The 25,310-nt window shown below is 32.1% G+C and overlaps 3 protein-coding genes across 4 annotated transcripts in view; 1 reads left to right on the top strand and 2 right to left on the bottom strand.

Annotated features, from left to right (window-relative positions):
• Positions 1-25,310, top strand: part of LOC144844849 (U6 snRNA-associated Sm-like protein LSm4) — a 99,090-nt gene that overhangs the window by 33,548 nt on the left and 40,232 nt on the right. The window lies entirely within an intron of this gene.
• Positions 1,981-16,853, bottom strand: LOC144844347 (uncharacterized). Of its 2 annotated transcripts, none has more exons than XM_078701216.1 (9): positions 16,137-16,853; positions 13,430-13,601; positions 12,692-12,889; positions 10,079-10,395; positions 7,671-7,831; positions 7,084-7,210; positions 6,796-6,933; positions 5,937-6,053; positions 1,981-5,491 (listed from the first exon to the last, which is right to left on the bottom strand). In XM_078701216.1, the coding sequence occupies exons 1-9, from the start codon at positions 16,168-16,170 to the stop codon at positions 4,521-4,523; spliced, it is 2,235 nt and encodes a 744-aa protein (XP_078557342.1). In that variant the 5' UTR covers positions 16,171-16,853; the 3' UTR covers positions 1,981-4,520. The 2 variants fall into 2 exon arrangements, with proteins under 2 accessions (XP_078557342.1, XP_078557341.1); XM_078701215.1 differs by lacking the exon at positions 16,137-16,853 and adding an exon at positions 14,687-14,860.
• On the bottom strand, positions 19,544-25,098 carry LOC144844161 (transmembrane prolyl 4-hydroxylase-like). The gene is made up of 8 exons (XM_078700911.1): positions 24,900-25,098; positions 24,387-24,468; positions 23,590-23,744; positions 23,097-23,158; positions 22,776-22,810; positions 22,081-22,246; positions 21,486-21,741; positions 19,544-20,951 (listed from the first exon to the last, which is right to left on the bottom strand). Exons 1-8 carry the CDS (start codon positions 25,086-25,088, stop codon positions 20,706-20,708), a joined length of 1,191 nt encoding a protein of 396 aa, XP_078557037.1. The 5' UTR covers positions 25,089-25,098; the 3' UTR covers positions 19,544-20,705.

Below are 25,310 nucleotides of genomic sequence, written 5' to 3'. Positions count from 1 at the left end.
ACCGTATTTTGACAGTTATGCCTAAGTAAGGCCTACAAATACTTTTTTTCAGAGGTTCTTTCTATAGCATTTGCCCATTGGTGCCTGACAGTTACAAGAACTCCTGTGTGAAAGGGTAATTTGACAAGGGTGCATCTTTAGATCTATAACTATCGAGCTAACTTCAACGAAGTTGAGGCTATATTCTTCTTTCAATTAATTGAATCTAAGCTGTAACAATAGTTTCAGTTATTCAATAGGATTAATAAGAGAGCTAAGAAAATGGGCTTCAATGTTAAAATGTTGTTTCAATCCATTATATAGTTTAAATGTCTTTATTTTAATATTGTTAACACGCACGGTTCTAGGACACCTACCCCCTAGACAGTTACCCCCGGATGTTTACCACCCGGACAACTACCCCCTTAGGACAACTACCCCCCGGACAACTACTCCCCGGACAACTACCCCCTTAGGACAACTACCCCCTTAGGATAACAACCCCCCGGACAACTACCCCCCGGACAACTATCCCCTTAGGACAACTACCCCCTTAGGATAACTACCCCCCGGTCAACTACCCCTCGGTCAACTACCCCCCGGTCAACTACCCCCCGGTCAACTACCCCTCCCTTAGGACAATATTTATGTTCAATCTTTTACTTTTGTTTACAATAATGAATAGTAATTCGTCAAAGTAACGAATTAAAATATAGTTATTAATTCCTATTATACACTGTTGCAGAGTCAGGTTGTTGAATGGTCTGGGTGGTAGTTGTCCGTCCGGGGGGTAGTTGTTCTAAAGGGATAGTTGTCTGGGTGGTAGTTGTCCAGGGGTTAGTTGTCCTACGGAGGTAGTTGTCCTAAAAGATTATTTGCCCTCGGAGTATTGTCCAGGTATAGGAGGTAGTTGTCCTACGGGGAGTATTGTGTCAGAGGTAGTTGTCCGCGGGGTAATTACCCGGGGGGGGGGGGTAATTGTCCGGGGGTAATTGTTCCTAGGGGGTAATTGTCCGGGGAGTAGTTGTCCAGGGGTTAGTTGTTCTACGGAGGTAGTTGTCCTAAAAGATTATTTGCCCTCGGAGTATTGTCCAGGTTCAGGAGGTAGTTGTCCTACGGGGAGTATTGTGTCAGAGGTAGTTGTCCGCGGGGTAATTACCGGGGGGGGCGTAATTGTCCGGGGGGTAGTTGTCCAGGGGGTAGTGGTCCTAAGGGGGTTGTTGTCCTAAGGGGGTAGTTGTCCGGGGGGTATTTGTCCGTGGGGTAGTTGTCCTAAAGGGGTAGTTGTCCTAAGGGGGTAGTTGTCCTAAGGGGGTAGTTGTCCAGGTGGTGGTTGTCCGGGGGTAGTTTTCCGGGGGGTAAATGTCCAGGGGGTGAATATCCGGATACGCCAATGTAATCGGTTGCCGAACACGTGACAATAGTTAAACCAACGACAAAGATGTATCCCGATGCAGGTGTGCAAGTTGCTGATATATCGTTACGCAAATTGTCTGTTACTATGGGATTCTTCCAGGTCACTGAATATTATTTGGAAAACCATTTTATAGGAGTCATTTTACAATACAAATTTCTTTCATTTTAAACACGGTTTTGATCTAATAATTGTTTGGTTTTGTCTTTATGAGTCATTGAGGTATTGTTGGTGGTGATCTTAATTACAATGATATTGGCAGATAGCTTTGATGATCGGCTCGGATCACATGAAACGGTTTATTGAGAATCTCTTATTTAGAAAGCAGTGTTTTCAATTTATATTCAGTATCTATTTTCAATAAAAAGGAATTGAATTGGAATAAATCGAGTGAAATACATTGTTTTCACTTTTCTTTGTTTTTTTTCTATAGTCATTTTGTATTATTATTTTACAATATGCAAAATGTCTTTAAATCATACGCACAATATAGAGGAGTAGGCCTACCTTTAAATTACAGGCATATAATACGAAATTAAATAAATTCTAAAAAAATACACACAAAAAAAAAGAAACAAAAGAAACAATGCTGTTGGCAAGCCTTTTATTTCGTGGATACACAAAGATAGAAATAAAAATGTTTGGCCTACAAGAATATTAACATTGGATATGGATGTAGTCACCGCAATATCCACATCCAATGAACAGCATACAGTATTCTACTTATAAATGCAACAGATTAAAAAAAATATACTACATTTCTACAGAAAATACGTAGGCCGATATTATACAAAATTATGACAAACACAACAATACTAATAAAAAGAATTTACAAAATGAAAAGGCAAATACACGAAGGAAAATAGTTTAGATAATATAATATTTACAATGAAAATTACCCAGAAATTGTAACGTAAAGCAAGTGGTAAACCACAATAAGGTATATTACGGTATGCTATAAGGATATGTTGCTAAAAAACAAAAAGTAACCCGCTTAAATTTTATGTAATATAAACAAATATTAGAAGGGTGAAATACTGTATGATGTTTTTGTGTTTTAATTTTACTTGACAATGTGAAAGTTCAGAAAAGAGGGCGCCATATTTGTTTGGATTTGGATTTCTACATAATAAATACTGCGTATGAATTCTATTTATAAGTCCTTACTAAAATTTGTTTTTTTTTATCTTCACTTAATTATTAATATAATAGTTTCATTCAGATTTAAAATAACAAGTTACTAGCATTTTCTAAACAAAGCTTTTGTAAATAACCTGCAAGATATTCCAGATTATTTTCTTTTAAGCAAAAATAAAAATTGAGTTGATAAAAATGATATAAACAATTATTTAAGGTAACATTGACATTTATAATTAGAAAAAAACCCTACCAATAATTTAAATACCACTACTTGCCAAATAAAATAATCATAATTGATTTAATTCTCTGAATTTATCGAATAAAAAAAGGTAAAAATATCACTATAATTTAATTTTGAATAATAATTTTACCCTGTAAAAGGTAAACAATTGGGTATTTTATCAGTTACACTAAAAATGGATAAGGGAAAGTATTTACAACAATTTTGAAAGACAATGTAAAGGGAAAGTCCTGAGATTGCCTCCACCAAAATATATATTATACAATTGGACACAAAATAGAATAGGGTTGACATATTATGTTAATAAGGTTTGGAAAGTTATCGTTAAGTTGAAGTCATTACGGTAATGTTGAACACTATAATACTAGCATATTTTATGCATAAAATATAAAGTTTCTTCCTTAGAAAATAAACGGTAACCAGCATTTACATAGATTTAAGTTAAATTCAGTAATGTATGTATATTAAAATTTACTATGAATATGTAAATTATAAACGAGCATAAACTTCATTCATTTAAATCATACCAAAGATACAAGTAAAAAGGTCAAATTAAATCCATTCATTTGAAAGATAGTATACAATTATTGATATCATGTTCTATCAAAAAAAATAATATAAAAGTAAGGAAACTTTGTTCACTAAACTTTATTTCAGTTTCTTCCTGTTACACTTTAAAAAAACACCATTAGAAAGTGCTGGCAAATTTGGTGAAAATACACCAAAATGTAGCTACGCTCAGCACAAATGGGCATCAACAACCCTACTGTGAACTAGCATATACTCAAATGGTTTAAAAGTTATTATGGAATATGGGTAATTACTATCAGACCAAGAAGGATATATACATATTTCTAAATTAAAAACTTCTTATTACAATCAAAGAGTGAATATTTTAAGAAAATCTGAAGAAATGTGTTTCTCACCATTTTTCCTTTAAAACCTAGAAATTCAAAATATACAGATTAGAATTAAGGTTTATCATAAAGTTGACACAGTTAAAAAATACGAGAGAAATATACACATTATTGTAATGCTTACACAGGCTACCAATATATTATTACTTATTGAATAGAGACAAGCGAAATATACAGCGAATACAGAGCCTGGTTTTCTTAAAATTTTGGTTCTTAATATTATTTCATTAGAGATGCTTCATAAATATGAGTATGAATTGCTATCAAGTTCAACAAGAATAGCATTGACTATGCATAGGTCTGCATTATGCAAATCATTGCATTACTGGTTATTCTTTACCAAACTACTATTCCAACAAAAAAACAGCTCTATTTTATTTTGCAGCCCAATGTGACTGCATGCATAGATTTCGATGAAAACCAGGCTTTACATTTTAATCTATTTATTTATTTTTATAAGTATACACTTTATGTATTGTAGAATTAATATTGGTGTTATACAATTACTTCATAAATACAAACTGTGAAGATATGTAAAATGAAGATAGTCATCCTTGTTCTGTCTTCTATAATTTGACTAATACGCTTATTAGAACAAATCTGATTTCTCAATTATTGCTTTTAAAATTTTCAAGATAATGTACACTGACAGTTAACAGAACGTTTATATATTTTTAACATTATTGTAGGTGTTCACTTACAAGGAATTTAAATTTTCTGAGCTAGTTCTAGTTAAAATAAAGAAATAAATATTTTTTTTTTATTTATAAGTTATTATCAAAAATTTGGGAATTATTAAGTAAAATCATCACTTATGTGACTTCCTCTGTTATGATGCAGTAGTTGTTGGTGGAGATGTGACAACCTCTACCATTTGCATCGGTGCATCTGTCTCTGACAGCTCAATTTCCATCGATACAACTGGTGCTTCTGTTGTCACAAGCTCTTGAGGGGTGGATTGGGCGACACTGTGCTCTGAATTCGTCTGCATGTTTGGCTGGGAAGATACCGTTACTTCTGGTGTTGTAACAACCTCTTGTACTTCGATAACCTCTTGTACTTCAACCTCTTCAACAACCTCTGTGGTGATAACTTGTGGTTGCAGTACAATTTGTGGTTGGGTGACTACTGGGGTAGCAACTTGTTCCTGCTGAGGTGCTTGTGGCAGAGAAACCGGTTGCGGCTGTAGAGTTGTTGGCTGTGACAAAGGAACTTGCTGAAGAGCTTGACGCTGATCTTGCATAATTCCCTGTGTTACAACTGAAATTGGAACAGTCTGTTGAGGTAATGTGACAGAGCCTGTTGGTACATTGCTTTGTGTCAATGCTGTCTGCAGAAGAGCAGATGTCTGTTGTGCAATATTCTGTGGCACTGCTGTTTGCAAAAGAGTAGTTGTCTGAGGCATCGTATTCTGAGGCACTACCGTCTGCAAGAGCGTTGAAGTCTGCGGCATTGTTGGCAAAGGTTGCAACGTAGCTGCGTGGGCTGCAATGGTGCCTGGTGGTAGAGCAGCTTGAATGGCAGCCAGTTGTTGAAAGGTAACCATCTGTGGAGCTGAGATTGTACCAGGTGCATATCTGACAGAACCAGGCAATGAGGTGACTGTTTGTAGAGGAACTGTGGTGTGTCCTAGAGATGATAACGGAATGCCTTGAGATGTTGTAATAGACTGTGGCACTAAGGTTTGCTGCGGTGCCAGCGATGTCTGCAACTGACTTGGAACTGTTGTTAATTCAACTGTATTACCTACAGATGTAGGGAATGCCACCCTCATTGAAGGAAGAGGAGCGGATTGGTCAGCTGGAACAAAAAATACACAATTACTATAATGACAGGTATTTTATGGTGGGGAAATAAATTTTTCATACAACAGGACATTTTTTGTAATTTATTAAGTACAACACAACTAAATGTTTCATTATTGGTTAATTTTGTATCATTTGCCGTTCTCACTTAGTGCTATTGTACGCTCAAATTTGTATTTAATAGTTATATTGCACGTTCATTTTGAGAATTCTGTGCCATGCAAGGCTGACTGCAGTGTTTGCCATATATAGTTTTTTCTGACACCTAAATCTAAAACATGGAAGCAGTGTATTCAATAAAACTGTTCTTTAGAATAGTAGGTGTATTAGTAAACAAATAATGAAGGTTTTGTATTGGATGAGGAGAATATTTGTAATCAATGAAAAGACAATTTCATGAAATAGTTTTCAATTAAACTCATAAATGTTTTTTTCCTTACCTGCTGTGGTAGACAGCATTGCGCTTGAGATGGCTACATTCCCATTCGTCTGGTTTATGGTAGATGGGTGTGTGACATTAAATCCTGGTCGAGGTGCTATAGCCTTGTATGTAGCAACTAGAAAAAAAAACAGATACAATCTCAATCCACATAATCAATCTTTTGATTAAATTTTTAATCATATAAATTAATCATAAAGAATTGCTTATCAGAGAAAATATTTTTTAATTAATTTTTGGTAGATTTCAAGAACTAAATATTATTTATATTATTTTAACGTCTGCAATTAATTACAACAAAGGAATGACAATACATATAAAATAGATTTCCAGATTTATAATATAATAAGATAATATACTGATTAATCTTATTATGGGAAATGAAAAAGAATATTTTAAAAAGTATAAATGGTGTCTTTATTATAAAACAGCTGTCTACATTTTAATTACAATTTGTGAATATGATGTTTTAGCCAAGAAGGTTCAATCCGAAGTTTGCACAAATCTACATTGCCAGCAATCCTATGAACTATGGTTTCCCATTAAAGGACCTTTCAATTGGACGGAGGAAGCTCATACCAATGTCTTTGCATGCACACAATGAATTAACAAGATTCGAAAGCTCAATAATATTGATAAGAATAACATTACATCTGCATTATACCATTTCAGAACACAGGAGATAGTCCCATACTCTTTTTGAACATATGCAATTGTTTATACAAAGAAAGGCCAGACATGTGTAGCGTTCATCACCAGTCACTGTACAACACTGTACGATCTCCGATAAATCAGGCTGCCAGTTTATTTTCCCAATAAGGGAACAAGTTACTTAAGAAGACAATAAGAACTTAACATACCTGGTAATATGTGTTTAGCAGCTTCGTTAGGCTTGGTTGTTACTAAGGACTGTGGTACAGCAGGTGCCTGGAGGGTTAACACCTCGGCTGGTTGCAGCTCTGTCAATGTTGCACTGTCGTTTGCCAAACTTGTTTGAACTGAAATTTAGATTACAAATTGTTTATCATATGCACACAAGATTGCTTATGCTTTTAGTACTGTACAGTAAATAGTTATAAATTTCAAATACATATTTTCAACAAAACAACCTAAAAAATAAAATAATTCAGTTAAATTGATTAGGTTACCTGAAGACAGTGGGACGATGATTTCTCTTGCTTTGTCTGTGGTGAGAATATTAGCATTTTGCTGATGCTGTAAGGAAGTAACATGAGTTATGACAGGCACTGCAATATTTTGGGCTGTGACGGGTACCTGAAAATATATACAATATACTATTTTAAATATAGAGTAAATAGTGATTTTGGTCCGGTGTTTTTTAACGGCTTTATTGTCCAGAATTTATTTCTTTAAACAATTATAATTGCTTTTTAGTTATTACAGTAGAGAGTACAGCCATATTAAGGGGATACTCTGTGAAATGAACAAGAGCAATATATTTTTAACTCCAATAATGGAACACTTTGTTGAGTGATGAGGGAAGTTCTACTGCATTAATAAACACTCAATTAAAAAACCTTACATTAGCTAGTCATTCTGACATTTTAAAATGTCCTTTAAATTAAAAAATGTTTTACTGTATCTTCCAATAACGGAACCATTTGTCAAGTGCTGAGGGATGTTCTACCTGTAGTCATTCTGACATTTAAAAATGTCTATTTACCCATAACTAAAAAAAATATTAAATTACTAACAAAATTTCCAATGAAAGTACCTGTAAGTTACTGACAAGACTCGCAACATTAGCGAGTGCAGAGATGTCGCTTTCTCCAATACTGTTGGTTGCAATCTGGTATGCTTTCTCAACAGCATCAAACTTTCCATCTTTGCTTTCTTTCGCCATTTCAGTGATAGCAATAGCTGTAGCTTTTTCATCTGCAAAAAAACGCACAATTGGTTAGAGAATGATACATGAGGATTAAACAAATGTTTGTAAACCACCAATACAGTACGTTGGTTTTACATTTTGTCTTTATTGGTAACAGACATACATATTATAATTTTACTCAATATTTTATTTCCCACAACCATTTAAATACAGAAGAATCTTCTTCGGGAGTTAACAAAGCGTCTCATATATAAACATATATTTCCCCTTGTCCTCTTAATAATAAGGGGGGGGGGGGGCCATAATAGGGGTGTGCTAAAGGAGGGGTTGTACTGTATACCATACCCATTTGATATACAGTCAATCACAAAGCAAAACTTTTAAAATAGACTTTGTAGCAATAAAACAAAATCTAAATGTAAATAAATGTCTAAATTCTATTGTACACCTCTGTTTTATGACTACTACGTACTACTATACTGTATATAAATCCAGTGGCAAATTACTGAAAAATGACAATGCTTTGGGTATCAGTGGCTGGATCTCAATGGAGATACCAAAAAAAAAGCGAAAGCTAAATTAAAACGATAAGTAAAACAGCCAGAAAAGTTAGCAGAGCTTTCGGGCAACACTAGCCCTTCATCAGTGCAAGTGATATATATATATATAACTGAAAAAAATAATTTTCAATTTCTGGTAAGTTTTATAATCCATTTACAGGTATGAAATAACATTTTCTTAATGAAAAATAAATAATTTTTTTTTTTATATAAATAATAAGTAATGTCTTTGTTGCATAGACAAATAATAATAATAATACATGTTAAAATAAATTTGACCATTGTGCACAATTTGCTGCAGTTTCTCTCAGTTTATCATAATCATTTGTAATAAGGCCAGGGTTAGATAAGTCGTTAATTAAAGATTTGAAAAGACAAATTTTGTGTCCTGTATAAACAATATTAATTCTAGCTTTCAAATCTATTCATTTTATTTTTCATTTCATGTTGATACCATCTTTCATTCTAATCATTTAATCATAAACAAAAATACATCTGTTAGTTACAACAAGTCAGACATACAACCTACTGTATATAATATTTGTATTATAGTATTCTACACAGAAATGTTAAAATAACAACAATTGTGTACAAATGTAGAAAAATATTTGCCCGAGGATGTTGGCAAACAAAAAAACAGTGTAGTTTATTGACTAGGCAGCGCATAATGCTGACAGAATATGAAAGTCAATAATGCATATTAGATTCAACGTTGATGCAATGGTTGCCATAGCAAAGGATGTAACAGGAATGAGAAATTCTCATTGATTATCATACAATTTTTTTATTACTATACAGTATTGCAATTAGAGACAAATGCAATGAATATTGTAAATATTTTGTATATAAGTTTATAGTATTAAATAATTGTGAAACACAATTGGGAGTTCTAAGAAAAATCGGCAACATTATTAAGGCGGCCTTCCATTTTCAATGACATATTGTAGTACATAGTAATCACTGTCAAAATATTGGATTTATCAGAATGGGGTATACAGTATTTCATTACTTGAAGTATGAATTGAACGTACAGTAATTGGTTGACTTTTCTTTTTCATATACTGTATTCCAATAAAAACAATATTTTTAACAATAAAATCATTTTTAATTCATTTTATTATTTACATTATTACATTTTATATAGTACTTTTTCATTTCAAGCTTTTTTGCTCAATACCATTTTGTCTTAAAATTGATTTGCGATTAAGGAACTGTTTTTAGTTTTAGTTGGTGGTCTAATTTATTCCTTACAAGAGGAACATGGTTGAGAGAAAAAAGGAACTACTGTCCTATCATGTTTCTAAGAGAAAACTTAGGATCACTCAACCATAACAATCAAATTATTCTCTTTGCATTGTTGGTTAATTAACTCGGTATCCGGTTGCTAACCTTTTTGTTGCTAAGGTCAATAACTTGATTTTCAAGAATTGTTAAAGAATAGATTTTTGTTTTTCAAATATACAGAGCCGCTAATGTGTAATATTTTCAATATCAATAAAACATTTATTCAATAACAGTATTTAAATAAGTATGTAAATTAAATGTTATCAGAATTGAATATAGACAGAAAAAATTCCACAGATGAAATTTAAATTAACAAACAAAAAATTGACAAATAAAAACTAAAAAATTATTTCAATGTATCTTATTATTGGGTGTTTACAGTCACCATATTTGTCTTTTCAACGAGTACAGTGATTAATGCACCAATCTTGGTACAAAGTGATGACTTACCTTCTGATGGCTCTTGTTTAATTGGTTGTCCTTGTATCCCAAGCAGACTATGAATCGAGTACGGTGAAGGAACTATGTTTACTACGCCGTTATTGATCTGTTGCTGTTGAAAGCTTTGTGGGTTAATATTCATGCTCATGGCTGCAAGGAGGCTTGCATACTTCTTGGCCTCGTCCTGGCTCATGTGGGCAAGTGCGTTCACTGTCATACTGGCGTTACTTGCAATAGCTTGCTGCTCTTTTGTGATGGGGACAGCCGAAGCTCCACTCTGCCTTGGCGATGGTTCTTCTCCACCAACGATCTTGCCTCGTAATATTCTTTAATACATAAAATAACAAATATTTGTTTAAAAAAAACTGATAATAACGTATACTGCAAATGGTTGGGACACATAATCACCTGATGTATTGTGCAAGATGTTACAATCACGCATTAATAAGATGATTATTATTATTATGATTTGATAAACAAACAGTTTATTTATTTATTCAATTTTCTGTCATATACTGTACAATACAAAGGAGACAAAACAAATATAAAAGGCAAGGAAAGACCAAACAGGTGCTAAACACCTATGCTAGTTGGTCAACCCAGAACATACAGAGCACAGAAAGAAAGAATAAATAAATTACGTTCTACAATTAAAGCACCTACAAGAAAGTGACCAACTACACACATTTTCAATATCAAAATTATTTAAAAAATAAATATTTAGATAATTTAATAATTTGATGTTAAAAAAATATCTAAGTTGCAAATTTCACTGGGTAAGTTGTTCCAAATTCTGATAACACGTGGGATATATGATTGAAAAGATTGAAAGATTCAACGAATATCAAAAAGAGTACCAACAGAAGAAGAGCTACGAGTAACACATTGTTCATACTAAAAGCTAGATATCTCAGTTTAAAACTAGAATTCAGTATTTAAAGAATAACTAATCTACAGGTATTTGTAATCAGTGACTATGTAAAAAACTGGAAAATGTTTATACAAATGTCATACATTTTTTGTACAGTATTAATCAAAGTTTATTTGTAAAAATATTATTACAAAGTAATTATTACAGTAGTACTGTTTAATTAAAAAAAAAAACATTCTACCTGCATTTATTGTGAGTTTACATAAAATATTTTTAAAATGTCACTGCTACTATGTAGAAGTGCTAGTATTGTATACAATATACACACATGTGTATTTAATTATAAATGAGAGCAGGCTGCTGCTCCATTTATACAATCTTTCTTGGATTTGATAAATGTTGAAAAGCCTCAATTATTCAAATATGTTCAATTTTAAAATGTTAACCGAAAAAAGAAAAAAAATCAATGGAAATTGTTTATAATGCAAAAAAAAATGCTATATATAATACAGTATGTAATATTATTTGATTTTTTCAAATAAAATAATGTTTCAAGGAGGATGTTAAAAAATTACTTTGGTTCGATTTACATTTTCTGACATTTTCTAATGTAATGTGAAATGTTTAGTCATTAATTAATGTTTTATTATTCATAAAAATAGTAGGCAAAAAATATCAAAATCTAACATGTTTATCAGAAGATTATAATTTCTATGGAACTACAATATTAATTGGCTAATTTCAGTCAATTGTTTTATTTTCATTCATATTTTCTTTCATTTCAAAGATTGAACATACTATTACATGCTCTTAAGCTCTGTCTACAATTATCAAACTTTATGTGACAAAAAAAATATGATGTGCCCATATATGGACATGATAATATCATCACTACCATATTTGGGCATATCACTACCATATTTGGGCATATCACTACCATATTTGAACATACTAAATTATAGTGCACGGTTGTAGACAGGAAACCCACTTGCAAAGTGCACCCCCTATATAACTTCCTTTGACAATCTTTTAACTTCAACAATTTTCTTCTTCAACAAATATTCTCCCATTAAACACATAAACATTCATTTTTGTATACTATTATTTTGATAGTAATGCAGATAAAGTATAAAAATAAGGGTGATAATGTGATACTGTAATATCCTGTTTATCACCTGCACTATTGTCGTGATAGACTAGCAAAAGGTTAGTCAACGTAAAATGTGTGAATAAGCTAATTTACAATTCAACTGCATGATTTGAAGTAATAATCAATTTACAAATTAGGGAATAATTTTAACTGATTGCTTTCCTTAATGACAATCATCATGTGATTTCTCTATTTTCAACTTAAATTAAAGAGTCATTATTTTCTGCAAGAAAATGTATTTTTAATTATTCAAAATATAATGCTAATAATATTCATTAATAGTACATGTTATACTGTATAATATTAACATGCTAATGAAAGAAAATGATAATAATAATTAGGTTAAACAGAAAAGAATAGGGCTCTGTATAATAATGCATAGAAACTATAAGAGAGAATTGTTTAACACTTTTATACATTACGGTAATGAATTTCTATTAATTTTCATATTTTAGTAAATTTTTTTTTTTTTTTTAAACACTTAACAATCAATTTTAATCTTATTATTGGATGCTTTTTTCATTTCATACTATTAAACTACTAATTTTTTTTTTTTTACATGAATTTAAAAAAAGAATTTATTATAATAAAAAATGTATACCTATTTATTGAACTAACGCTTGGTACATTCTCTGCTGTGCATATCTTCTCCTTCAGTAGTTGTTCTCGGATTTCCCACGCAAAGATTGTTGGATTTTCAATCTTGTAATTTCCGATTTTGGTAACAACCTCTGGCGTCGCCACTTTGGGTTTGCTTCCTCCTATGACCCCAGGCTTGATTGACCCTGTTTCATAATACCTGAAAAATATTAACACATTTATCATATATCCAAGCAAGCAATATAAAGTACGATAAATTGCCAATATTCATTAATAGAATAACATCAGAATGTACAGGTATAAAAGTCGTATTTAATAGTCTCAGTATTACTATTAGGGATGCACTAGCTACTGTAGGGATGTATACAGTAAGTGTGGCTGTTTAAAAAAGGGCAAAAACAAAACATTATTATGTGGGTGGGTGGGAAGTTGCCGTGTAGAAATTAGGCTGGGCTGAAGACTTTTAAGTCAAGTGACACCACCCATTAATACAAAAGGTTAAGTTGTAGGTGGTTATTTTTGCATTGTTCTATCACAGGACACATATTAATCGTCTGGTTTGGGTGCTTTTTTTTAAAGAAGTACTGAAGCCCTACTCATGAAGGAAACCAATGTTGGCACAGTCCAAATGTGTTTGGTTTTGGAAATTTGGTTCGTCCGAAAAAATAGTGAAAATAATTGTGCGTGTAAAATTGCTTAAAAAATACTACAAACTAAATACGTGTTAAACAAGCCATACCTTACTAAAATCTTACTGACACAGCCGTGGGAAACCTTCAGTTGACGTGAAATATCGCACGGTCGAACACCCTGCTGTGCAAGTTCAACAATATGTTGACGGATGGTGGGAGGAAGAGGTCGGCCATTTGCATATGACCCTCCTAGTTGGTTTACGCCAACTGTATCAATCTCTGTAAAAGAAGCATTCAACAGCAATTAGCTTTCTAATTTTTATTTGAATCATGGTCCAGTACTGTACAATAACAAATTACTTACATAAGTTATTGCGCAGCGATTTTTAACATTAATAATGCTAATTGGTTAGTGGTGAAATAGTGACCCTACTAACAATAACATTAATTATTATAGCAAAAACAAAATCATTATAATACTTAAGATTTTCACATTTCATCATGAAAAATGGTACGATAAACAACAATTAAACCAATAGTGCAGAGTATTTCGATTAAATTTAGACACAAGATTTTGGTAATAAATCTATTATTTGCAATCCATGTATAATCCCACCCGCTAATTTTTGCCAAATTTCGTCTCTAAGGACTTTACCCAATAATATGGTACCTGCAGTAGCCACCAAAGGGTTAAATTACTCTATATACAACTTAAATATAACAACAATAAAATGGAAAAAAAAAAATCTTTTTAATTTTATTAGCATGAATGAATGAATGTCGATCTGTATTAATCCATTCATTATAATTGATCAAAACTCTTACTCAATAGCTAGGCTACTGTAGTATAACATTTTTTAAAGAATTCTGTAAACAATGGTAATGTTATTAATCTATCTTTTCATATTACCGTGTGTGTGTTTTTGTGTAACATAGGACAGGACCTAGGCCTTGCCTGCGTTTTGTATATTGCAGAACGACCCCGTACGATGGCCATCAAAACGAACAACACGCGCTGTTAGTGTTACTGTTATATCGACAGTGAGTGTTCCTCAACACACGACACATTTCTCTCATCATGCATGGAACAGATCGTTGAATGTAGAAGATGATTGTTCGAACATAATGTTAAACAAGTTTAAATATTTCACTTAATTACAATTTAGAACCTGTATTATTGATTTTTTAGAATTTATTCCAAAGCTTACATCCCCAGGACAAACAACACACAGCAGGCAGAGCGCGAGAAGAAGGCCTAGAAACAACAACAGCACTCTAAATCGACAGGGCGTGGTGCCATATTGGAGCTGCAAATCATCTTCACAAAATTACGGATATTATCGACAATAACTATCTAAACATACTTCTCTTTTTCGACGAAACTTTAGGAGTTTCTTCTTCATTTTTCTCCTTATCAATTTCCTCGGTATTCGCTTCAGAGTTGGTCATCATAGGCACTTCAGATTTTGTGTTTATTCTGACCAATGTAGCGGAACGGATCTTGAACGCACAATCATGTAAACAACCGCGAAGAAGAAGACTCCCACGTGGTGTATGAGCGCCCTCTATAAGTCACACCATATTTTTCGCGCAATTTTTAAAAAGTCAAAAAAGTATTATAACCGAGCCTATTTTTTTTTAAATTAATCCATTCCTTTAAACAAATCTCGAACATATAGTAGATTCATGTCGTTTATGGTTTTATTTTGCCAAACCTGAGTAGGTCTAATGGCTGGGCTATCTGGTCAAAAAATCTTATTGCTTGGTATGTTCTTTTTGTCTTGTATTGACAATGCAGATTTTTACCATAAAATGAATGAATGAAGAATCAAAAACTTGACTAATAAGTAGAAGCATGTGATGGAGCAACATATACATTTCAGTTTTAAAATACTGCCTATCTATCCGTGACGTTATCACTAATTTTGACATGACTTTATTTGCGCAAACACAATACAAAGTGAATAGCCGAGCAAAACCGCTGAAGCAATTCTAAACAAATACCGAACTATACCGGAATTCAGGTTTCTTTTTATTCGACTTCGCGGTTTTACGTGCATTCGTTCAAGGTTTTATGTCAATACTCAACAAAAGAGGAGTATTATTGATCATAATCATAGTTAGCTTTTAATTATTAAGTCTGCTACTTGAGAAAACGCCCAGACTTATAAAAAGGCTAAGCATTATTGTTAATCAAGTTGATACAGGTATTTTTAAATACAGTAACGATCACCAAGGCCGATTTTTGTTAGTGTTTCACATAAATGAAAGGTAGACCAACTTAGGCCTATATTATAAAGAAACCCATGGATTCAATAAAGTTATATCAATGAAAATGTATCGTTGCGGTTTTAAAAAGAAATAGGGCTAGTGTTAAATCCACCTCACGGATTTTTAGTCTCCCAATGAATTATCGTCGCACTCTCTCAGAGCTTGCAAAACAGCAGCGGGTGAATTTATGGGTATTTATATTACTGAATATCCCCTAAATGTAAGGCGTTATCTGGAATAATTATTATTATTATAATTCGTTATATTAATGCAGAGAACATTTTTCGTAGCAATCCATATAAAGCTCTGATTACATTTTCATAGATAGCCTACATTTTGTATCGCACAATACACTTATATTATGCAAAAATATATTGAAATAAATTAGATATTATCAATATACCTGAATCTACTGTAACATGGAATTGCAGTAGTCTGGTTCATTCCAATAGGAAGGAAACTATCACTCTGCTAATTCCACAAGATAAATTCTCCATACTCTTTCACACAACCAAAAAATTAACTCCCTCCTACCCCATTTACCTCCCGTTCGTCTTCTCTTTGCCGTTTGCATCATGATGATGAGCAGTACTTCTCACAGTTGACCGGTTCTGATAGAAAAATGTTTTCTTTACAGTTCAGTGAAGCGTTGGTTCAAACATACGTGGTCTTCCCCAATCATGAAGAGAGTTTCTCCAGCGTACGGTTCAACGATCCTGATAAAAACACAGAGTTGACCACCGATATTTCAAGAAGTCTTCGAAGCTTGACGTGCTTATCCTCTCTACTTGTTCTTGTTCAATCGATCAGACGATTTACTGGCTTTCTTCACGCTAGTTGAACGATTGATTTTCTGTAAAAGGGTGGAGTTAACGATTGTAAGCCCAGCACTAAAATATATGGATATCCAATTAGAGTACAGTACGTATAATCCAACTTAACGATCAAGTCTTCTTCTTCTTCTCCCCAGAAAACCAGCAGAATCAGAATCTTACGTCGTATGTTTGCCAGCCAAACAGCGGAACCAAAATGGCCTGGAAAAGTTTCGTTTCGAAGCTTCCTGTCACGAAAGCATAAGCGATTTCTCAATGCCTACGGCTTGCATATAGAAAAGCTCGTCATTACCTTATAAAAAGAGCTATTGAATATGCAGTGTTCTCGTAACAAAAGACGGCATTATGCATGCACCAAGTAAATCTTCTATTGAAATCTATTCATAGTCAACACGATCTAAAAGTACACTCCCTCAGGTTCTATTTACCCTTCTTTAGAATTCCTTAGAACGCTATTTGTACGAGATCATTAAGCATTTGACCAGGAGGGGGACCCTTAAAGAATAAAAGAATAAATTTCCAGGAGTCAAAACTATTTTCAAGAGCTATGCAAATTGTATGCAATGTTTTTAAAAAACAAATTCTAATTTGGATATTTTTCTTGTGATTTGCCCTAAAAATTATCAATTATAATTCTAGCTATTTCAAACTTTATTTGTTCATCCTTAGATGACACAGTGCATTTTTATGTGAACCTTTTATTCCATTGTGAAATACCAGGTCTGTTTAACCATGAAGAAATAAGCTCAACTGTTTTTCTCTATGTTATAATAAATCGCGTCGAAGAATATTAATAACTTCCGGGATTATTGAATGCATTAAGCCGCAATTTCATTATAAAGTAAACGATAAAAGATATAAATATAAATAGAGCTGACAAAAAGTGAGCAGAACCAATTTCATATTCGCAAAAATTATTTCTATTGAGAAACTCTCGATTTTTGTAAAGCAAAATCAATATTCTTTCAGATTAAAAATTGCTAAATTAAGTTCATATGACGAATTCTGGCTACTGTATTGTATTATACCTCCATGCATCAGCCCTATTTAGCAGTTAAGTGTGAACTATAGTAAATGTGTTATTCTAAGGAGTGGTCAAATTCACACCCATTTATTATTGTATTATTCTTTTATCGTTTTGTAAATGTACTTGATTAGGGTTAGTGTTGTGTTTTATTATATTCCGCTTCGTATTACTGCAAACGTTTTGAGAGTTACTAATTAAATTAGAATCGATCGTAACATCCAATCCAATATCCATCCATTTCCAGCCTTTTAGTGTTTTGGAAATAGTATTTACGATGGTATACAGTATTAATACAGATATTATTCCATTGCATTTCTCCATAGCATGTTTATATTTGTATAAAGCTATGTCTACACTATCAAACTAGTTTGACAAAAAAAAGAGTGATGTGCCCAAACATGGTAGTGAATTGCCCAAATATGGTAGTGATATGACATCATCATGTCCATATATGGGCACATCACAATTTTTTGTCACATAAAGTATGATGGTGAGCCGCGCCTATAACTCTTGCCATCTTTATAGTACTGTACAGGTCATTCGCCACGCTTCCTTGAATCATTGAATTATTATTTTATATAAGTATTCTAATAAAACTTTAAAAGTAAATGTATATCGTGAATATAGCCTTACTAGACAAGAAACAATTTCAAGATAAATTGGCATCCGTAACAGTTTTGCATTTCAATCCATTTTTGTTTTGTGACGAAAAAATAGATTATGGAACTGAAACTGCGATCATAAGCTAAGTAGGCCTAACTCTGTTTCAGGGCCCGATATATCAACCAGAGTACCATAACAAACTATCTTTTAGGCCTAAACTGTCCGCTTCTTGCATTTGCAATTTTCGGATGACGCATCATCAATTATAATAATAATGCTTGATAATATTCTTGATATAATTCATATTAAAATAAATCAATAAGAGTTCATCTTCCGTATGTTTATGAGACAGGTTCAATGCCAGAGTGCACGTGATACAGTGTTCACAACACCATGTTGACTTATTAATATTCATATCTGTCACTAAGTAATTACTAATATTTTTTGACAATAGAAATCAATTCGGACCACAGCAGACGCACTTCACGGGAGTCCGTTCGTTTTTATCGTAATTTTTAATTATGAAATTTAACAATAGCAGACAAAGACATTGCGTTTTATAGCAGTCTACCATATCTCAGTTTTATGTTGTAATTTGTATACTAATGTACTCAAACTGTACGAAAATCGAAGTAAACGAAAAGAAACAAAATGTATAAATGTATAAACATCATTCCATTTAAACGCATTTTTTGTAACGGTGTCTTTAGTTTCCTATGGGGGATACGCTCTAGTCGGTTGGCAATGATATAAATTATTCCTTGTTGTTTCATTCGATCAAAGTTAACGGATGTATCGGTCTACTAGTCAAGCGAGACGATTTCAAGCATAACCAATTATGATGCCATGGTTTCTGATTTTGTTACTCTACACATGGAGCAAACATTGCTTTACGGTTTTATACCCGGGAGTTATTACTACAACCTAAAGTTTAAATACACACACATACTAGGCATAATATAAATAATTACTTTTCATACCCACGCTATCGGTACATAGTAATATTTGTATAAAACACATAACAATTGTGATAATGGTTTCGGTTGAGACAACATCAGTTTCAGTGAGTTTAGCATGTTGTTTGTTCAAAGATTTACTTAAAGTACGATTTCAAAAGGCATTGAAGTTTCAAGTATTTCATTCTTCTGTTCAAGTGCATTCAATGGGGATTTTTCTGTCGTAGATTAAACAACCAAAAGATGCATAGGTATGCCCTTCTATTCATTGAGTATAATTGTATTGCTGATGTATTTCAGTTATGGCGACCATGCATGACATGGTGTGGTGATTTTATAAACTGAAGTCAATTACAAGTCAATCTTTTCATAATTAAATGCTCCAACAAGTTTCCCTGAATCATTTAAATGACAATAAAACATTGGGACAAATAATAAAGTGCATTAACTGGGTCGTCCTTCTCTCTTCTATGCAATATTATAAAACTATCGAAAAAAAATGTCCATGTGAATTTTATAGAGATGGTTCCTTTTACTTTCATTCAAACGTCAAAAACAATAATATATTAATTAATACTTAGCAAAATGCATAAAGCGACAGAGGGCGTGCTATTTAATATTTCGGCCCATATTCTAACTCGAGATTTTAATTTTAATAATTGATTATCTTTCTTCTTCTTTCAAGCAATAGAGGACGTGCTATTTAATATCGGCCCATTTAATAAAAGATATAGCATAATCTTAATAACAATATAGTATATCGATCTTCCTACCAAAAAATCAATTTGTATTTGTTTAAAATAAAATTTAGGAAAAATGTGAAAATTGTAAACTAGAAAATAATAATAATGCACATAAAGCAGGTACTGTAATATACAGTAGTTGGCAAGTAATAATATAATACAACAATTATAAAAACAGTACATAAAAGAAATTTCAGTAATAATCATGACATGTATGTCGAGTAGGCCTAAGTAATCCATCCTTTAAGAAAAATATAATTTCATATGTCTTCGGTGGTGAGAATTATTTATTAATTACATAGAATATTCTATAAGGCACTAATCTTAATCTAATAGATAATAATCATAATTCGCCGTGAAAATAGTTTATTGCACAAAATAATTATTTGCATATTTTTTAAGTACTAGTTATATAAAAATACAGTGACATACATATCTACTATTTGAACATTATTCTTAGTGGTTTTTAAAATTTAAAATCTCATTCTGATTTCAATGAAAGAGCTAAGTAGCTTTTGAATTTACTTACAGTACCTGAAAGAAGATAGAAGATTATCTGTTATTTCATGTAATCAGATTAGACAAACTGTCCAGAAGTAATACAGTCGAGGGTGGGACAATGAGTATGTTCATTTAAAATACCTTGACTTAATTATCATCATGATAAGTTAAGCATGATTAAAATAGAAAGTAGATCATGAACTACTTATGCTAATGAGGCATGTAAAGTTGACCAATACGGTTGTGTAGAATGACGTACTAAATCATAGCTGATTGATTATCTTATGTATTGATTTCAGAATGTTAAACTAGGTTAATCACGTTTCTCTAACACGCTCCGTGATCATGTTAAAGTAATTAAGATGATCACGTTATTATATCACATAAAACGGCTTGATCATGATCAGTGGAATCATGATCAACGAACCTTTTGAGAAAATCAAAATGTATTATATACTGAGATCGATTTCTCTATCCGGACTCACATTAATCCAACGATTCATGATCCATTTTGTTCCCTTGGTAACTGGACATCCTCCGTGCCATGTGTAATCATCCAAATCACCTAGCCATCCAGTCTCTTCATCAACTAAGTGATTGTACCAGATAACAGCTTTTCCTAGCTCTGGTTTCACTTTTAGGTTAGCCTGGTTGCATCGGCTGTTTAGGTGGGTGTTGCCGCTTTGACGGAAAGTCTACAATATGATAGTAAATAATATATTAAATAAAATATACTGACTGAATTAATGCTCAATGATACTACATGAAAATGCTAAAATAAACAGTTTAGAGATCCACCAGGAGAAGTTGATGAGAGAAGAGAGATAGAAGGAGAGCTATAATATGTTATTTATTTATTTACCACTTATGGATATTTGTAACCTGTTGAACATCTATAGAAAACATCTCTTTATCTGCCCTGACGTTTGAAAATCAAGCCATTTAATACACTTTTGATCAGATGTATCAACAAATCGATCTCAGTATATAATACATTTTGATTTTCTCACAATAGATAGGTTCGTTGATCATGATTCCACTGATCAAACCGTACCCCTTTTCTCATTTATTATCTATTATTTTAGACAATGTTATCTGTACTTTATTTTTATTTGAGAAATAAATTTATTATTGATTGATATTGATTGATAAATGAATGAATGATCTTGAACAGACCATATTGACAATATGGTGTTGAGAAGCAAATTCATTACAACTGATACACTTACATGAATATTAAATGTCTCGTTGTTAGCGATGGGGAATGCAGTCTCACCGCCCTCCTCAACGTCATTCAAATAAAGCATGAACGTTAAGTATCGACAGATGCTGCATTTCTTGTTGCTGTGAAGATGGCAGCAAGGTTGGTCAGTGGACCCAGAATCTTGGTGAGCGTTATAGTGACCATGTCTGCCATAGTGGACAACTTGGATGGCATTGTATTTGTCAATTAAAACAGGAGGCAGTTCAAGAATATTCTTTAACCTTTAATAATATAAGTAGTTTTTGGTTAATAACTATGTCTCTCATATTCAACAAAGAAAAAAATCACTCAAATCTCTGATAACCATGAAACAGCGCATCTTATTATTATTAACATATTACAAAAGAGCTGACATACAGTACACTGCAGAAAGACAGTAACATTGTTCAGAGGTGGGTGGGTAATCTATTTATATAGGATTCATATTGTTTGTTTTTTCAGAATGACATCATAGTCACATGGAAATAAGCTACTGCATAGTGCACAGACTACCATGTTATCTGAATATGGTAAAAAGGGAAAGTGGTGAAATACTAACTAAATACAATACATTTCCTCACCTGTCTGTAATGGTATCCAACAGCTTATCTTTGTGTTCATTGGGGAAAATCCAAGCTTGTTCACTGAAGCGAGATTTCTTAATTGGTGAAGTCGTGACAAGATTGTTTAAGTATGCCTTCAAGTCCTTGGGGGAAAGTTTTGACATCTCATCTTTGGTAACAATGTCTTTAAATATAATAAAAGATAAAAGAATATCATAATATAATCAAAATTATTTCTTTAAAAGATAATAAAAATAATAATTACTGTATTTATGTTAATACTGTACTGTATGTTAAAAGCTATATTTAATCTAGGTATATATGGTATAAGATAAATCAATAGATATATATATCGCAGTGTTTACCAGCCTAAACTTAGCGCTGAAGAAAATTTCTGCGGATGATAGAAAATTTCAAGTAGAATTTCATTGCTCGTGCAAATATATTTAGTTCAAAAAATTACACCATTTTAATAAATTACAATTATTGATTTAAAAGTAAAATGGTTTTTCACAGATTTAAGCCTGGCATTAGGTTATATAAATCAACAACAACGAAATACCTTTCACACCTTTGGTGAATGTATTCCTTCTTACACTTACAGATATGTATTTCATTGGGTACAGTTTATATTCTAATTTTGTGCATATATACAACATTTTAATGTAGTACAGATTAATTGAATAAATGAATGTTACAAACAAATTACTTACCATCTTTATTTGGGTCAATTTCTAAATCTGCGTAACTGTGAAAAAAATATGAATTTCAATGACTATATAACTTATAATCCCAAGGTAAGCTAGGGCCAGGTCACCTCCCTAAGTCTCAAATAAGCATGGTAATACTTTATCTATCAATTAATTTGGCAAGTTACTCAGAATTTGATGTGTTATAAAAAAAGACTGCTCGGAAATGTGCAAAACTACTGTAGTAACCAAAGACAAATAAATGATTAATGAAAGATGGTTACAACAGCATTTGTAGGCGTCTGCTAGGCCTAGATGGACTTTAAAGGATGTAAATCAACTTACAGTGTTCTTATATCAGCATCATCAAGATAAATATCATAATTATCTTCAATTGTTATTTTCATCTGAAAAATAAAAAGAATACATTATTTTTATGGTAGGCTACAAAAAAATAATTATAAATCAATATAAAAATAATAATATTCATCTTCTTCTCATTACTTGCTTTGTACATGAAGTTAAATACAAGCGTTGACATAGATAACATATCAATTTAAATAAAACTAATTAATTTAAAACTAAATTTAAACAACAGGGAGTTTCATTATTAAAAGGTCTTTACACCTGACGGGAACCGTGCCGGAACATATGTGAAAGACCCTTTAAGCTCTGCCTACACTATCAAACTTTATGTGACAAAAAATATGATGTGCCCAATAGACATGATGATGTCATATCACTACCATATTTGAGCATCACTGCCATTTGAGCACATCATACTTTTCTTGTCTTGTTTGATAGTGTAGACAGAGCTTAAGGGGGGTAATACAATTACCTCTGTAATATCCAGCATCTTGTCACCGTTATTATCCATAATTCTTATACCATCAACATTGGTCTCCTGATGCGTCACACTGCTTTTAATTCCAACTTTGGTGGCAAGAGATATAATATGACTACATTCTTTTTTGGTCAAGAAATCTTTTATTTCTGGAATTAAAACATATACAAATGCAAGGCATATGGGGGAAAATGGTCTAAAGTTACTATACCAAGATTGTGATTCCTATTCATTAATGGGACACTTTACAACAAGGGGAAAAAGGCCAAACCTTAATATGGTGACACTATTAAAGGGACAATTTGTTAGTTCAGGGAACACTATATAAAGGGTCGACACTTTGTTAATTCAGGGGACACTATTAAAGGGACACTTTTTTGAGTCCTTAATGTGTGCCCTTAAAGATGTAATGTCCCCCAAAAACATGAAAAATAAAGATTAATAAAATCAGACTTTGAATAGAATATTTTGTAGTTAAGTTAATCACTTCCAAAGGAAATAAAACCGGAAAAAATAAATTTTCACTTATAAAATGACAAAATAAATGGTTAAATTCAACCAAAAATTAATTGGCTGGCGGCCAATTTGACTATTTTTTGCTTTAAATTACAGTTTTTTAGGTAAATTTTTTTTTCGATCCAATTTTTGGTCAAAGTGAATAACCATTAGGTGACATTAAAATGGCATATTCAACAACAAATTTTTAAGAATTATTTTTTCAAGGGGACAATACATCTTTAATACTGCATCTATAAGGTTTGATGACCAGTTCATTATGCATTACTATTTACCAAAAATTAATGGTTTCATATTCAACGTTGACAGTCGTAAAATTTTGTCTCCTTCTACCTTTACTTCACGAGAGTATCCAACCTTAATAAAACAACCAAAACAGGAAATATTTTATCTATACTGAATCCTAACTGAAATGATACTTTATTTTACACATACTGTACTTGTTTTAAATAAAATTGAATGAGATTTAAATATAATTCTTCTGTGTGATACACACTAATTAGTCACAAACATATGCTTATTATTAATATTATTAGGCCTACATATTTATATTTTGTATTGAAAAATAATATGAAAATATAATTTAATTCATTTTTCTATACCCACACAAGAGCCAGCAATTAATCATTATTCTAGAATCTACTAGGCTAGGCCTTTATATTATTATTATCTAGCAAAAATTACAAAACGTACACATCATACTCTCCCCACACGTAACCATGGAGCCGGCACGGCCTATAGTATCTATTAAATGCTATATTTATAATAAAAAAAGGTTGTGTAGCTACCTCAACTCCATCTAGCCGTGTCAGTTTTTTAGCTTCTAATTTGCTACAGTAATCATTTTGATCGTTTTCTTTCCTGTTGCAAGTATCAGAAGGTTTTTTAGAATCAGAATACTTATTTTCACTATCACAATAAGCTGAATTAATTAATAAAATAAAAAACAATGTATCAAGAACTTTGCAGAACCTCATTTCTGTTTACATTTTACAGGTCAACATAATTGTCTGACCTATGCCTAATTATAAAAAAGTATTCTAATAAGATACAAATTTATTACAAAATCAAAGGAATAACCATTTTAGTTAGTATAAAAAATAATTATCAACTACAAAAAAATTATTATAGTTATTTTTTTATCTTATAATCTAGAAAAACATTAAAATATTTATAATTAATCTTAATTGTTTATTATT

The sequence above is a fragment of the Antedon bifida genome, chromosome 6, assembly GCF_963402885.1.
Source record: "Antedon bifida chromosome 6, ecAntBifi1.1, whole genome shotgun sequence".
Lineage (NCBI taxonomy): Eukaryota > Metazoa > Echinodermata > Crinoidea > Comatulida > Antedonidae > Antedon > Antedon bifida.
The sequence above is the reverse complement of the archived record's forward strand: the minus strand, read 5'-3'. Positions and strand labels throughout refer to the sequence as shown.